At 35.0% G+C, this 16,920-nt stretch overlaps 1 protein-coding gene across 6 annotated transcripts in view; it reads left to right on the top strand.

The window, feature by feature from the left end:
* Positions 1-16,311, top strand: part of LOC117985149 (protein sex-lethal-like) — a 31,648-nt gene extending 15,337 nt beyond the window's left edge. For 4 of the 6 annotated variants that reach the window (XM_069500922.1, XM_069500920.1, XM_069500923.1 and 1 more), the window contains 2 exons: positions 12,700-12,967; positions 15,259-16,311. In XM_069500922.1, the coding sequence (XP_069357023.1) occupies positions 12,700-12,967; positions 15,259-15,277 (287 nt within the window). In that variant the 3' untranslated portion in view covers positions 15,278-16,311. Of the gene's footprint in view, positions 1-324; positions 11,655-12,699; positions 12,968-15,258 lie in introns of those variants that run through there. The other 2 variants (XM_034971842.2, XM_069500924.1) reach the window with 1 other exon arrangement.
* Positions 16,312-16,920: the final 609 nt, after the last annotated feature.

The following is a 16,920-nucleotide window of genomic DNA, read 5'->3' as shown; positions in this document are numbered from 1 at the left end:
AAGGTGCCTACCTAAATATGCCTTCCCTGTCTTCGAACCCTGTGCACGCCTTAAAGCCATCTAACCTGAAGGATTAGACAAAATCCATGTTTCTGTAAGCGCTTGCATTCCCAAAGTCACGATGAGATTTCAATATAACGCTTACAGAAAATGGATCTGTTCAATAGTTTCAAAGGCTTACCCGAAATTGCCGTTAGCTTATTGTTAAGTTATGTACATACATCAATCGTGGTTGGTCGTTTTCGCGGACACTTTTTGTAGAAGGAAAATTTTCATCAAAGATTAATGCACGTAAAAAAAACCCTTCGCACGCTGCTCGGATAGTACCTCCAATCGCACCGCAAAGGCATCACAGCCTCGACCAACTGGACATGCTGCATCGACAAGACTACAATCACACGTACCACATGTACCAGCCCCAAAACAGATACCGCCGCGATTTCTACCAGCCAGCGTACATGCCCCACCATCGTCCGTTTTGAAAAGGGCTGTATTGCAAAAAGTTCCGCCTATCCGACACGAGGATATAGGCGTATGGACGTTTAAAAATCATGTGTTATGTGACTGGTCTAGTGTTTAAGGGTTTTGAATACGGCTCTGTTATATTTTGGGTTCATAGAATTTTGTTCAACCCAATCTGATTTGTGTTTTTGTTTATCTATAAAATGAAATTAAATCAAAACAACAATTTTTGTTTTTTAACGAAGCTTGTCAGTATTTAGAAGAAAAATAATATAAATTAGGTTCGTTCGTTGTCTTGAAAAGGGCTTGCATGTAAAGAAGTTCTGCCCATCCGACACGAGGATATAGGCGTATGGACGTTTAAAAATCATGTGTTATGTGACTGGTCTAGTGTTTAAAGGTTTTGAATACGGCTCTGTTATAAATTTCGGGGTTTTAGTATTTTCATTTATGTAACCCAATTTAAAACCACAATTTTGCATGTAAAGGTGTTAAATCAATTAAAAGAAAACAACAATTTTTGTTCTTAATTTGGACTTAATTTAGACCGTTTTGTTGGGAAATGAGTTCAGAACGATTCAAGTCAAAAACGTCGGATTTAAAAAAAAAATCGATCAGAACACTTCTGATATAATTTTGTTCGCCAGCTTTTTAATTATTACATTAAGTATACATGATTAAAAAAAAAAAACTGGAGGATGGTTTCTTAGAACAAAAAGGTAATAAAATTATTGGTATACTGTATAAACTCGTTTAAACAAAATATAACAGAGATTCGTATCATGAACGAAAATTGTAACAAAAAAATTGAAGGTTATTTTGCGCTTAGATTCCCCTTTCCACTGTTGAAATCCTATAGAGCTTTTTCTGTAATACCTAAATGTTAAACCTGTTTACAAAATTTAAAATTGGCATGGGTGACATTGTGGCTATTTCCGTTGTACAAGATCTCTTAACTAAACTAAAATGGCACTTCTAAATCTATTGCTATCGCTTTCATAATATTGCTTGCGGAAAAGGATAGCACTAGATTTAGACCTGTTAATTTAGTTTAGTTTAGAGATTGTGTACAAGAGAATCGGCCCCAATGTTTGGTTATTTGTTTTATTTATATATTATAGTATATACATATATGTTTATATTAATTATTTTATAATTATTTTCCATATATTTTTTTGCATTTTTCGAATATTACAGACAAGTTTTTAATTTACTTTGTATTATTACTCTAATAACATTTTGATGCTGAGAATTTCTTTTCAGTTTAATAATAATAATTTGAAATTTCATAGATTTGTTAAATTATGTTGCAATATTCTCAATTTATTACGCCAATTTTTGCGATTTTATGATTTAAAAAATTTACTACAGTTTCGGGACAACTCACTTCACGAGATTGATATTTTTGTCACCTATACCTTCAACTACTATGAAACTAAATCACTATTAAACTAAGGGACCGAATCTCAGCACAAAATTCAAAATTTCTTTAACAATATTAAATCTTAAGACTCAAATGTACTGCAGAATTAGTGCACCCTAAATGTCAGATAAGGTGTTTAAAAATGTAAACAAACTAGACAGATTTTTTACGATATTTTATTTAAATTTTATGTGAAATTCTGTCATTAATCGACACATAAATAAGATATATTTATTATAATTTATAATTATTATCTGTGCGTCAGATAAATATAAAATAAATAGTCTTTTTTTTCAGGTGCGAATGTTATTCACTATTTCGAAAAGTTTGGTTTGTTTATGTTTTAAAACCCCTCTAATAATGTAGACTATATTATATTATAATTATTATATACCATGCGTTCTTTAAATTTCCTCCATATTAAAAAATGTTAAAATATTTATAGAGCATAATAGTTTATGGGTATTATGAAAGAAATGTCGTATAAACTATCTGCAATATCGAACTTTTAGTGCATTAGTATAAAATGTAAACTATAATAGCTACGAAGAACGAATTCTTAGTTTAACATACGTTGTGCGATTGTCAATTTGTTCATTTTATATACGCAACACCATCGGCCATTATTAATTACCATATCACGAGTATGATTCTTAATTGTTATATTATAATACTAGCTTATGCTCGCGACTTCGTCCGCGTGGACGAAGTTGCGAGCTTAGGGGTTGTATTTTCAAAAATCTTTTCTTAGCGGATGCCTGCGTCATAATAGCTATCTGCATGACAAATTTCAGTCCGATCCATCCAGTAGTTTGAGTTGTGCGTTGATAGATCAGTCAGTCAGTCAGTCAGTCAGTCAGTCACCTTTTCCTTTTATATATTTAAAAGAAAGATATAATATGCATGCTAAAATATACAAACTTACTCATTAAAACGTATATACTTATACAACGTTCGTTGACCTCTAGCGTCAGTCAGATGTTTTATTTGCATCGTGAACTTTTAAAATTACAGGATTTTTTTATAATTTTGTCGCGTTTTTTTGTGGTATCATATCAGGAATCATCAGTACTATCACCTGTCTTTTTTTTTGCTAGCGTTCTGGTTACATCCTGTATTTATGTGTGGCAGGTGGTGTTGCCATATTGGCTTATGAACCACATGATGTGCTCAATAGATTGTATTAGGCTGTAAAACAGAAGTTAGTCGTTTAATATAAATTTGTATTCATTATTAGTATTGAATATTGCATGTGAAAAGTATTTTGCAAAATATTACTACGATAGGTGGTTTGTTTATTTATTGAAACTTGCTTCGTTATTTGCCTGTGTAATGTTTTATTGTATTTGGGCCCTCTGTCTATATTATTTTCAATATTTTCACGTTTAAATATTTATTTTAGTCGCTAAATGGACTTCTGTGCAGGTTCATTTTTTTCGTAGTATTAATTTAAAATTGCTCTCTTCAACTGTGTTTTTCTCTTTATCATATGATCTTTTCCCATTTCTAGACTGTTTTTACTTTTATTCTTAAAGGATATGAAAGATGCACTAGGTATAGTATGCGAGTTATGCGACAGGTCGAGATGGCAATCGGGGTACAAGGCGGGGGGAAGCCCCGCAAACCCTACGTCACCCGCGCTGTCTCGTACTAGGTTAGCGCGGGGGTTGTGCGGGTGTGCGGGGCGTCCCCACCCTGATTATCAAGAAAGTCGTTATTTTTCGATACACATTTATTTGTGTTTCAAAATTTCGTGTTTCATTTTGGCTATTGGCATTATTGAATTCAAAATTAATTTATAATATTTTGTTATTTTTAAAAATCTTTATTTGTTTATATGTCTGTGTTGTTGAGTTGCTTTATTTGTCGATATTACATTCAATTTTGGTGTTTTTTTTTTTGCAGTCTTTACAGTGTTTATGTATTTATTAATTCTAGTTAAGTCTAAGTTTAGTCTTTTAAGTATTTATTGTGTTGGTGTTAGTTTCTTATACATATATTTGGAAGACGCGAGTGATTGAGAACTTAAATCAGTGTGCTTAGTATGAGATTTTACTTCGCAACGTTGATAGATTTCGTGGGCCGAATCACAATAAACTAAAGTTCCTTGATTTTAAGTCAAAAATTCAGTTCTACGAATTCTATCAAAGTGGGTGTGATGTGTGTAAAATCTTGTATTAAGCCTACAGAACTTAGTTTACGATTTATCACAAACTTCCAAGACGGGTTTGTCTTCCTTAACGACAGTTTGTCGCCTGTTAAAATAGTTTGTCGACTAATATGACAGTTTGTCGACTAATAATACAGTTCTCTTTGACTCGAGTCGGTTACATTGACAATATGCAACGGTGATTCGGATGTTTAGTAGTTATTTCGGAGTCTATGAATGTTATTTCCTTACTTCTTTCTTTCTGTGGATGGTGCCAGATTTATGAACTCTATTGTAATAGATATTGAGTTTATATTCCCGAATTTAGATCTTCTCAGGAAGATGTCATTTAACGGTGGAAAACGTTACTGAAAAAAAACACGTTGATTATTAATCTTGTTTGGTTTATTGTCACAAGCTTGATGAATAGTAAAAGTAGCAATGTCTAAATCAACGACGAAAAATAACGATTTAATACCTACGATGTCGCCTTTTATCGGTCTTATATCGGATATATTTAGGAGTGTGCTCAGGAACTCTTTAATCTTGTTCCTCCTTCACCGTTCTACAGAAAAGCGAGAAATCGTGAGCATTGGCATCCTTACATGGTCGACATCCAAACTACTCGAACGAAACTTTTTTGTCCTACGTTTCTGATATGAACCGTGCTAAGGTTTGGAACGCCCTTCCGCGGGGTGATTACGTAAAACGTTGCAGTAGCGACAGCAGTAGCAATGCTATAGTTAATTTGCTGGCTCTCTTCTTCTTCTTCTTATTTTGCTGTGTGGCTATTGCTGTCTCTCTAGCCGGACGTTTGACAGCAACGATTGCGAGATTTACTACTGTCGCAAGCCTGTCGCGAGATACGTAATCACCCCGCCGGAGTCCGTCTTTCCTGCCACGTATAGTTTCAAGGAAAGAGTAAATAGGCATCTTCTAGGCAAGCACGCTGTGACTTAGACTTCATTATTGTTTTCCTTAAGCCAAATCTAATATATCTAACATCAGAAGTGGGGTAACTAATAAGTTATCCCACTTCTGATCTTTGACCTAGGATTGTTGGGGAAATCTATTTTGTCACAATTTTGCTCAAATCTGGCATCCGTCCGACCTTGTATCCCCCTCTTAGTTTAGTCAATACGATTAATTACCTATATGTACATTTTAATATAACTAACGAGGAAGTAGATAATGTATGTATTTATAATGATAAGTTCTGTGTGAAAATCTGCAATGATATATGGTGTTCAAAAATATGCTACCTTACACTGGATCAAAACATGTTTGTCAAACACGCCGTCAATCAGATTTGCCAAACACATAGTTTGTTTGACTAATGTAGCCGTACACCTTCAAGCATGTTTGACAAACGAATTTGCCAAACACGTAGTTTGTTTGACAAACGCGTCAAATATATTTGAAATATATACGCGACCGCAGACGTTCAAATATATTTGACAAACACGTGATATTTGACAAACATATTTGACCGTTTACGGGGCACTTTAGAATCTCTAATTAAATATGGAAGTCGCCATGTGTATGCGCACGAAGTTGCCGCGACTCCGTATGCACACACGACGTCTTCCATATAAATTACAGATTCTAACGGTCGGCGTGGACTGAGATGCCGGGTGACTAGTCGACGGTACTTAATGCGTCTTAACTGTTAAGGCCAATACGGTATTTGACAACTATTAGTCAAATCAGTAACTTTTATCAAACGTCAAAACGCGCGCTTAGTACGCGTGATTCTATGAAATACCGGTGTGTGGCTGTGGCAGTGGCTGGATGAGGAAGGCTGAGGACCGGGTGTGGTGGCGCTCTTTAGGGAAGGCCTATGTCCAACAGTGTACGTCCACAGGCTGATAATGATGATGATGATGACCGGTGTGTGACGTCACAATCATTTAACGTGCTTTTTTTAGTTTAATCGATAATTTAAAATGGTTATCACACTGAAAACCAACAAAGGGCGTGGATTTTACGTATTTTGGAAGGCCCTCTATTTAATAATCACTGAGAAATAATTTATTTTTGATGTAGTCAAATACCCAATTATCATTGTTGGATATTCACACAGAAAGTGGATCGTAGGTATATAGTATGCTAGATCTAGTTAACAAAATTGAATTGTGCCTAATAAAGCGTACTTTCTAAGTGTATACTGTCGATGCTCATTGTTGAAAGTTACCTTGGTTTTGTAATGCAATATACAATGAATTTTGACTAAAAGCAAGAGAGAGATTTAGGTAAAAAGAAGCGGTGTCGAATGGCGAGTTCGGCCTAACATTCGTTTCAAATATATATTTCAGCCGAAGCCGAACTTCAGCAGACTATAGCCGAATTTCGGTTGCAATTTGTGCGCTTTTGTAATTTAAATTTGTTTTAAGTTTTTAATGCTTCCTCTCGCTCGCCAGAGGCCTTTAATTTTTTACTACTTAGTTATTATTGCGTCATCAACTATATTATACACGTGCTTTTATTAATTTCAAAGTATTAAGTTACACAAACAATTAATGCGCTTAAACATGTTTTAATGTGAATACTTCCTATGGACAAAATGCTGAAAAAAAGTCAGTGTAATTTGTGTGAGTCGCTCATTTCAATTAACATTGTAAAATGTTTGTTCAAGCTGCCGAATGTTCGTCACATGAACTGAATGATCGGCAAATGAACCGAATTTCTGCCGTATATTAAAGTATGATTTATTTGAATCGCGCATTTCTCGTAACATTGTCTAATTTTTGTTCAAGCTGCCGGATATTCGGTAAATGAACCGAGTTTCTGCTGAAAAAAGTTCGGTAAATGCAGCCAATTTTCGGTATTATCAACGATTTAGGTCTCTAGTAAAAAGGAGCTAAATTATTATTATTGGCGTAGAGAGGAAGCTAAACAACGCGTCTATATAATATGTCCAAAGTAAGATTAGGAAAGTCAATGATCTCTCAAATCAGAAAAAAAGTTTTGCGTCCATAACGATTTTTCTCTACATCATTTGTCCCCAACATTCGTATAACTTTTTAGCCCTATGTGAATTATTGTACCCTCGAATGTCTATTTTGACGGACTATAATAAATTTATATCCCCTAGTGTGAAATAAACTTTATTAGGTTAGTAGATTAATCTATTGAAAATATATTAAATTAAGATAACATATTTCCAGCTAAGAAATCACAATATGGCGGAAAATGATTCCTATTCTTAATTTGGACGCATTATACAACTACATATAATATAGCGCAATTGTTTGATAAGGCGAGATTTAACGGGTTTGTTAAGTTGATAAGTTTAGAATAAAACTATGAGGATTATAGGAATTTTCCAATATGAAGTAAATTCATTGTATATTCGCTTGATAATATGATACGTTAGATAAGTTAATAATATTTGATTTTTAATATAGGATAGTTCCTCACATTTATCTGTTAGTAAAGATTTAAATATATCTTATTATTGTAAAGTAATTGTCAAAACTTGGATATAGGACTGTAAAATTCCATATGAATACACATTAATTATTATCGTTACTTTCAATAAATAACGTTCCAGTAAAATAACGTTATTAATATAGATTTAAAAAGGAGAACCGTCTTAAAAGTATTCGCAGTGCGCTCCAATCAAACCTTATGTGGCTCTCATTCGAATGCTAACAAATCATATTAAAATGAATTTTATAAGTACGAGTCTATGAACTAAAATCTATGTCTGTATTTTTCCAAATTTCGGTTAATATATTCAGTTTTAAAGTTATACGGTCTCAAAGTCAAATTCATTAATTGCATTATACATTGCTATTCCGAGCGTACAACATCAAGAACTTACATACAAATTTTTAAACCCGTGTAACTTTAAAACTAGTTATTTTAACGGAAATCTGGAAATCCACAGACATAATGTAGATCCTAGAACTTGTCTACAAATATACACCTAGAATCTAGATTGATTGATTAAAATTCAAATGAGAACCAAAATACGTTTGTATGGAACGAGTGACCGAGGGATCACCGTGTATTAACTAACCTATCTAATTATGTTAGTATAATATACGTAAATAGCAAAATAACATTATTATTAATCTATTTTCATAACGTTATCCAATATATCCATAGAAAGCGACAAAAAAATATTATTGTTTGAAAAAATTATTGTTACTGCTTTGTAAACAATTTTTAAGTCTTAGATTTAGAATATGATTGGCCTTAATAAAAATCTAATGTGTGATTTATACTTTTCTAAGTGGTTCGAATATTTTTTAGATATTGAAAGATATCTTTGAAATGTAAACCACGGATTAAAGGAAAAGGACAGACGGTTTTCTGGTTGTTAAGAAATTAAACACATTTGTAGAAGATTATTCTAAATAGAAATAAGCGCGATACATCGCCATGTACGTGATACCTATTATCAATAAAATTTGTTTTATGTTTATTTACATTTGTTTTGAAGGCTCTGTCCATCTTTTTCCTGTAGTCTTTGTGGTTTCGATTGTTTGATTATAATTTCATTTTAAGAGTTTTTTTTTTAATTTGGCCAAACAAAATAAAGGAAACCGCCTATTTGGTGTGTTTTTTTTTCGAAAAGGTGGTCTTTCGTGCCACTAATCTTTTTGCTACTATTGGTTTTTGATCGTGCGGATAAAAAGGTTAATATCGATTTTTTTATCAAAAATATTTTTAGTTTAATTCCACGACAAAATCTTCAATGCAGTTTCCTTTATGATAAGTTAATGTATTAATTCCTAGTAACAATACGATTCAGATGTAAAGTAATACTCTAGAAAAGATTCAAAATTTCCAAATGTGTATTAAAAAATGTATACTTACCTATTTTTATTAAAACTGTGTGCCCATTAAAATAGGTTAGATAAAATATGAGACTGTTTAATTTGACAGGACTATAACATTCTGTCCTTTTCTTACGGAAGAGGAGAGAACGAGATATCGATATTAGTACAGAAGACAGGTTCTAGAGACAAATGTCTGTTTGTGGTTTGTCAAGTTTCTGTAAAAATGTGTAGTTTCAAAGTTACACTAGCTCAAAGATTTTTATGTAAATCCGTGTAACTTTAAAACTACTCACACATTTTTACAGAAATCCGGAAAATCTTAGTCACCGATATTATTACTATAGTTACAATAGCGAAAATAAGTTCCGGCCTACATTTAATGAGCTCTAAAATAGACTAATCTATTTTAATGGACACTTATTTTTCAAGTAGTTGTGCTTAGTCTCCTAATGTTTAGATTAACGAAATATTTAGGTGATTCCACAATAATTTTACACATACGTAATTATAATAATGATACGCAATAATATATTTTGTTAAATGTATTCAAAACTTATTTTCAGACTTACTGAACTTATATTTCATACTTATTTGTTTTAAAAACTTCATAATGTAATATTTTTCCTAACGAGTACTTAACAATAAGCAATTTTAAATTGTATTTTTAAATTGCTTTCTTTAGTCCTCTCGGATTTTTGAAATAATTATGTAATAGTCATTTAGAAATAGAAATATCGAACGGTTTGGCTGTAAATATATTTATGACGCGTCTTCCGACCGAATCCTATCAGATCCAACTTGATGGTACTATTTATATTTTTAAAATCAAAAGATAAGTAGGTAGTATGATTCATTTGGACCTCACAATTGTCTTGTTGATGTAAGAGCTGTCCGGTGGCGTATTATAAGTATATTTTCGGCTTTAGGCTATGGACAAATCTAGCGGAATTCCGCACGCAATAACGCGCGTAGTTTTCCGATCCAATATGTCATACCCATTGAAAGGGTAAGATAGCGCCTTATCTGAGCGGATAACACGTTCGCTTGTGTGCGTTCCGTCACAGCATACCTAATGGTACCTTTCAGGCATTCAGGTATAGATGGCCCTCTCCGCAAAGACGATTAATTAAATATACCGACTCATGCAGTGCTGTGGCATTTTTTAAAAATAATAATGGCGAGCAAACGAGCAGGTGGTTCACCTGATGTTAAGTGATTACCGCCACCCATGAACCTTTGCATTACCAGAGGAACCACCAATGCGTTGCCGGCCTTTCAGAAATTTGTTAGTCGGCTCCTTGAATAATCCTATCCTAATGGGAACACCGCCGAAGGGAGTCGAAATTTAAACAAACTCGTTTTCTATTGCGTAAAGACTCATCTCTCTATCTAGAAAAAACATACACGAGAGCCGTTGAAGGGGCACACCGCCATATTGGGTATATTCAACTAGACCTTAAGTTGAGATCTATTTGAGAGTACTTTGACTTGCTCAGACTTAAGTTTAAGTTAAAACGAGTCAGATGTGTGCCAGCGATACAACGCTGTCTCGTTATAACAGTGTCTTTAGTCTGAGCAAACACAAAGGTGCACTCTATAAATCTCAGAATGCAAAACCGAAGGAAAATTTCCGCTTAGTTTTTTCGCGTAGTGGTTGGCGCGCATCGCGTGCTGAGTTCCCGCTAGATTTGTCACTAAACTCGTTGGTGAACTTGTCGGTTTTATATTGATCCAGTAATTATTTAGCTACATGGTGTAATTTTTGTCCTTAGATCGTTTTTGTGACATGTGCGTGTTATATAACAAGCACTATTTGTATATTTTGACATCTTTGCTAATCTGCGAGCCAAATATTATAACTTTGTCATCAAAATAATAGTTACACTTACAAATATATTGCTTTCTCTCTCATATAATTAAGCCACCACCAATTCGTTATATATGAGAGAGACAGCTATATATTAGTTAATTATTTTAAGTAGTTTTGAAGAGGTCCCTTTTATTAGGCTTGCAGATTTCAGTGAAGGTATCCTGCAATATAAATTGTCTAATCCTTATACTTTTTAGCAATCACCGGATATGTATGTATATGGCTTAAAAATTAACATATTTAGTAATCCTTTGCCTTAATGGTTCTGTGCACTGTATTAGTTTAAAGGTGCAAACACATAACTTCGCGACAGACAGAAAGCGGTCGGTAGGGTTAATACGACTTTTATCAATTCGCCAACTTTGATAGAACACCGAACTATAAAGTCAAAGTAAAATGGATTTAAAGGTCATAGTTTTAAAGTTGTTTTTTCTGTTTTGGTTTTACAATTTTGCCACTTGAGGCGCTAGCGTTAGATGTATGGACGAATTCAAACCTTAAAATAATCAATTGTTAAGTTCATTTTACTCTGACATTATAAGATTTCTATGTTCGATGTTCTATCAAAGCTGGCGATTTAAAATGCGTTGATAGATTTTGAACATCGAGCACTATAAAATGAGCCTAAAAGCTCATACATTATAAATTTTGTTTTGCAATGTTTCCGTTTGTATGCATGGAGGAACTTTAGCATTAAAATAAGGCAATTATTTAGCTCCATTTCACTTTGACGTTATAGTGTAGCGATATTCGAAATCTATCAACGTTGTCGAGATGTGCAAACTCGTGCTAACCCAACAGTAATGTGTCTGCAGTAATCGATATAATTCTATAGCAATTCCTATACTTTGTAAATTGTATAAACTGTAACGATGAGTCGACGGAGCGAAGTGTAAAGGTATTCTTCCAAAATTTTGGCCAAACGGTAGACTTGTAAAATAAATATTATTATTAATAAAATGGAACGCATTTCATTTTGTTGCTAGAGAGTTCCGTACCGAAGGGTTCCAATGGGACCCTATTACTAACACTCCGCTGTCCGTTTGTCTGTTTATCAGAGAGTTGAAATTTTTATACAGGTTGTAACCAGAACGCCACTGCCAACTGCTTCTATAACTGTGCTAAGACTTAACACTTTGTGGTTATTATTGGTCCTGTTTACGGACTTACTTCCCATACCATAAATAATCTTCTCTATTTATAAAAATGAATCGCTAAATGTGTTGCTGTACGAGGATGGTTCTTACGGAGAGAAAAAATTAAAATATTTGAATCGACTGTTAGGCGGTACGAAGTTCGCCGGGGCAGCTAGTAATTTATAAAAATGTCAATCAGGGTGTAACCAGAACGCTAGCAAAAACTTAGCGTTATTGTTATGATAACACAATCCAATACCAATAACCATTTACCTCATTTTGTAGTTTTAGTGATTTAGTATTTTTCAAACCCCCAATGTATAGCGTCCAAAACTCGGGTCCATGCCCCGCCTACGACGCGGCATTGATTCTGGTTCTGGTTACACCCTGTAGAATGTGTATTTCTTTTGCCGCTTCAACAAATAAAAGTTCCAAAATGACCGCTATGAAAAATTAAAAGTGTTATTTCTTGTACAATGGTACGGAACTCTTCATGTGAAAGTCCGACTCGCACTTGACCGATTTTTTTATTACGGTTTTTGCCCGCGACTTTGTCCGTGTGGATTGGAGGTGTGCTGGGTCCATCATAACCTGATATAATCACTAAGTATCCATATGATAAAATAAGTGAACGTGTGTTTGTTTGTTTGGTTATTTGTTGGTTTGTTGTCGCTGCAAAAAATCACGCCGATGCGTTGCTCCGTTGCGGCTTGATTGAAGGACAAACCAATAAACCAACAAACAAGCACAGTTTCCCATTTATAATATGGGTTTGCAGAGTTGACACACTTTAAATTTGTGGGCATTTTCTTATTTTCTTACTTTTAAAGATCCAAATGTACCTAACACCTATTAACTGTTATCTCTAGGAGACGTCAACTGGAACTGCGGAACCTGCATGATACCAGGTCCGGACCCCTGGGACAGGTTTCCCTCCCCACCCTTACCGGGAAGCCATCCAAACACACCCAGAAACGGATGCAGGCCCGGCGTTTGCGTCAACAACCGGATGGGTTACCCTCCTGGAAAAACTACCCCCAGATCAGGACGTGGAAGGAACTTCCCTTGGGGTCAAGGTTATGGTGGCGAGGAGAGATTCAAAGGGCCCAGGATGAGGAATGGCCAGGCGCCATATTGGTAAAGTAAAATTGTACTCTGTCCATTCAGTTTTTTTCTATTTGACATTCATCATCATCATCATCAACCGATAGACGTCCACAGCTGAACATAGGTCTCTTGTAGGGACTTAAACACGCCACGGTCTTGCGCCGCCTGAATCCAGCGGCTCCCTGACTCGTCTGATGTCGTCCGTCCACCTAGTGGGGGGAGTCTTCCAACGCTGCGTCTTCCGGTGCGAGGTCGCCATTCCAGCACCTTGAGACCCCAACGTCTATCGGTTGTACGAACTATGTGCCCTGCCCGTTGCCACTTCAGCTTCGCAACCCGTTGTACTATGTCGGTTACTCTAGTTCTCCTACGGATCTCCTCATTTCTGATTTGATCACGTAGAGAAACTCCAAGCATAGCTCTCTCCATCGCCCGCTGACATTAGTTCTGTACGAATTGCATAATACTTTTAAGTGTCATTGGTGCGTATGAATACAACACGTACATGCTGCGTACGCGCTATGTATAACGCGTAAAATTTAACTTCTCAGGCGCCATTTTAACTTTGTGTCAATTCGGTATTTGACAACTAGTCAAATCAGTAACTTTTTATCAAACGTCAAAACGCGCGCTTAGTATGCGAGCTTCTATGAAATACTGAAATGTGACGTCACAATCATTTGACGTGTTTTTTTAGTTTAATCAATACTTAATTTAACTTAAAACTAACAAAGGTCGTGGATTTTATGTATTTTGGAAGACCGTCTATTTAATAATCAATGAGAAATAATTTATCTTTGATATAGTCAAATAAATACCCAATTGTCATGTCAACAGTACGATTTTACGAAGTAAAGAATTGTACGAAGAAACACTATACCTAGTTATGCTTATGTTGTGTGCTAGCCTCGAATAATAAGCCTAGACATTGTTCTTGATAGTTTTGTGAACAATTGAAGACCCTAGCGCGATCCCCAACGCTCTTCATACAAACGTGGTTTGGTTCTCATTTCAATATTAACCAATCAAACTCACTCACTCTGAGAGGAGACCCGTGCTCTGTAGTGAGCCGGTGATGGGTTGATCATGATGAATGTCAAGAAATAATAAAGATTGACAATGGATATGTCAAATGGATAATATCAGATTGGACAGAGTATAAATCCCGCAAATTGCTAATGCGCGTGGACGCCATTTTAGTGACGTCAGCACTAGACTGAAGTTTCGAGCTGATGGTATATTTTCACTTAAATATACGTCAGATGACGTCAAAATGACATGTCTCATTAACATTTTGATGTAAATGAGACATTGTTCCAGCGCAATAGCAATTTGCGGGACTTATACATTATATTGGTTAAAATTTTAAACCATGATGGCGACTCGATTTCATAAGTTGTAAATATAGTTTGCAGAGGTCATCTTTAAGGGCCTTTTAATGAATTTGCAATTATTATTTTTTTGCTTTTTTTAAAAATAAATAAATACTTGTAATAACATTTTTTATTATGAACTAATAAAAGTGTTTGCGATCTAGGTGTAATATACGAAATAAATGATTTCATTTTAGGATTCTTTAAGTTTTTTTTTTAAATCAATTTGCAGCACTTTTTTGACAGAATTCTGTTGGATGACCGGTTTTAAGATAAACTGATTTTTCTTAAGTAAGGTAGTAGTTACATAGAACAGTGTTGTTCTTGCTACTTTGCCGTGATCTATCAATTTTTTTATCGCTGGTCGGTAGGTATAGTTTGCGATACGTCGAGATGGTAATCGAGGTATGAGGCGGGGAAACGCCCCGCACACCCCAACGCCCCGTACCGGGTTAGTGCGAGGGCTGTGCGTGTATGCGGGGCGTCCCACCCCTATTGCCATCTCGACTTGCCGCGTACTATACATTGCTACCTTAGAGCCCATACAGACTAAACTGCATGCAATGGATTATTATTGCCGTCGATTATGAGTGATTTTAAACTAACTTCCCGGTGAGCTAGAGTCTTGAAATTTTAAACTAACTTCCCGGTGAGCTAGAGTCTTGAAATTTTAAACTAACTTCCCGGTGAGCTAGAGTCTTGAAATTTTAAACTAACTTCCCGGTGAGCTAGAGTCTTGAAATTTTAAACTAACTTCCCGGTGAGCTAGAGTCTTGAAATTTTAAACTAACTTCCCGGTGAGCTAGAGTCTTGAAATTTTAAACTAACTTCCCGGTGAGCTACAGTCTTGAAATTTTAAACTAACTTCCCGGTGAGCTAGACTTGAAATTTTAAACGTAGGTTGGAACCGGATGACAATGCAACTTAAATTTTTTTTATTTATTGCAGGCGAAACAACTACAGTTAGTGTGAATTACAGACAGACACTTCAATACTATTTATTAGTTAAGATTAGTATATATTACTAAATAATACTATGGCTTCCTTCGCTTGGTTTAGGCTTTAAAAATCCCGTGAGAATTCGTTATTTTTCGGGATAAAAATAAGCATCCTTTCCTATCCCCTTGACACTCTTGGAAGGACATGAACAGCGCCCTCTATGAGACTTAAAGAACAGGCCCTGGAATCAAATCATAAGTTCACAACAGTTCCTCATTATTACGCGCTCCATAATATCAATGTTAGTCTTTGTACAGTATGCGGCAGAAAATAATGTACATCGACCTTTAGAAAGAGATAGCTGTTTTGTAGATCATTGTCTCTGTCGTTGAAACCGACAAAATGTCACATAGGTATGAGCAACAGAGACAATGCTCTACAAAGCCGAAATGTCATTCTAAAGGCCGATTTGTCATTCTGCCGCGTATGTACTGTTTGTTTGTTTGTACGTGCTACGGGTCAAACGATGTTGGATGGTCTGTAATCGGCGTTAATTAAGTTGGTTCGTCTGAAAAAATCAATGACTTACGTAATGTTTAACAAAAACCAGCATATTTTTGCTTTTTGTAACTTTACCTACTCATAAGGTAGTGATTTTGTTGTGCATTTTTTGTAGTTACAAAGGTTATGTTAAGTTTTTTGCTTATAGCATTTTCATTTTTTTGATTTGTTCTTGCAATGAGCTTTGGAGACACAGAATTCAGAAAGGTATAAATAGAAGTGTTAAAAGAGCGGCCACGCAGTTAGTGAAGTATCAGGGCAAGTTATTGTAAAAACAGACTTATTTCCGTGGTGTTACAGTTTAATTTACATTGCTTTAGTAGGCGAGATAACTACTGTAGGGAACTAGGGATGTATGAGTAATTAAGAATTAGATAACAGTAGATACTCGAAATGAGCGTTTTCGGATTTCTGACTGAAACAGGATTTTAATCACGTTTTAATACTATACAGGGTGTAACCAGAACGCTGGCAAAAACAAAGACAGGTGATAGTACTGATGATTACTGATAAGATACCACAAAAAACGGAAAAAATATAAAAAAATCAGTAACCTTATTATAAATTCCACGGGATTTTTAAAAACCTTATTCCACGCGGACGAAGTCGCGGGCATCAGCTAATATCACGATATATTGCAAATAAATCATCTGACTGACGCTAGATGTCAAGGAACGTTGTGTAATTAGCTCACTCGGAGTCAATGCCGCGTCGTAGGTGGGGCCAGTGACCTCAGTTTTGCACGCTATACATTGCGGTTTTGAAAAATACTAAATCATTAAAATTACAAAATGAGGCAAATGGTAATTAGTATTGGATTGTGTTTAGATAATAATATAATTATAACACTAAGTTTTTGCTAGCGTTCTGGTTACATCCTGTATAGGACACATGCGTAGCAGCTACCATTTCTATTGCCGTATCTAGAATTCTGTGTTACAAGATAATTTTAGGTTTTATGTAACACATTTCTCTCATCTGATGTCTACTGTATGTGGAGTGCTGGTAAAATTGTTTTTGTTCATTATATTATAATTTTACTTTCTTTGTATTATACATTAAAACATGTTGGTTTTAATAAAAGAGCATACAATTAATTGTTTTTTTTTA

Source organism: Maniola hyperantus, chromosome 9 (genome assembly GCF_902806685.2).
Source record: "Maniola hyperantus chromosome 9, iAphHyp1.2, whole genome shotgun sequence".
In the NCBI taxonomy this organism is placed as follows: Eukaryota; Metazoa; Arthropoda; class Insecta; order Lepidoptera; family Nymphalidae; genus Maniola; species Maniola hyperantus.
Note: the sequence above shows the minus strand (reverse complement) of the source record. Positions and strands in the feature narration are given on the sequence as shown.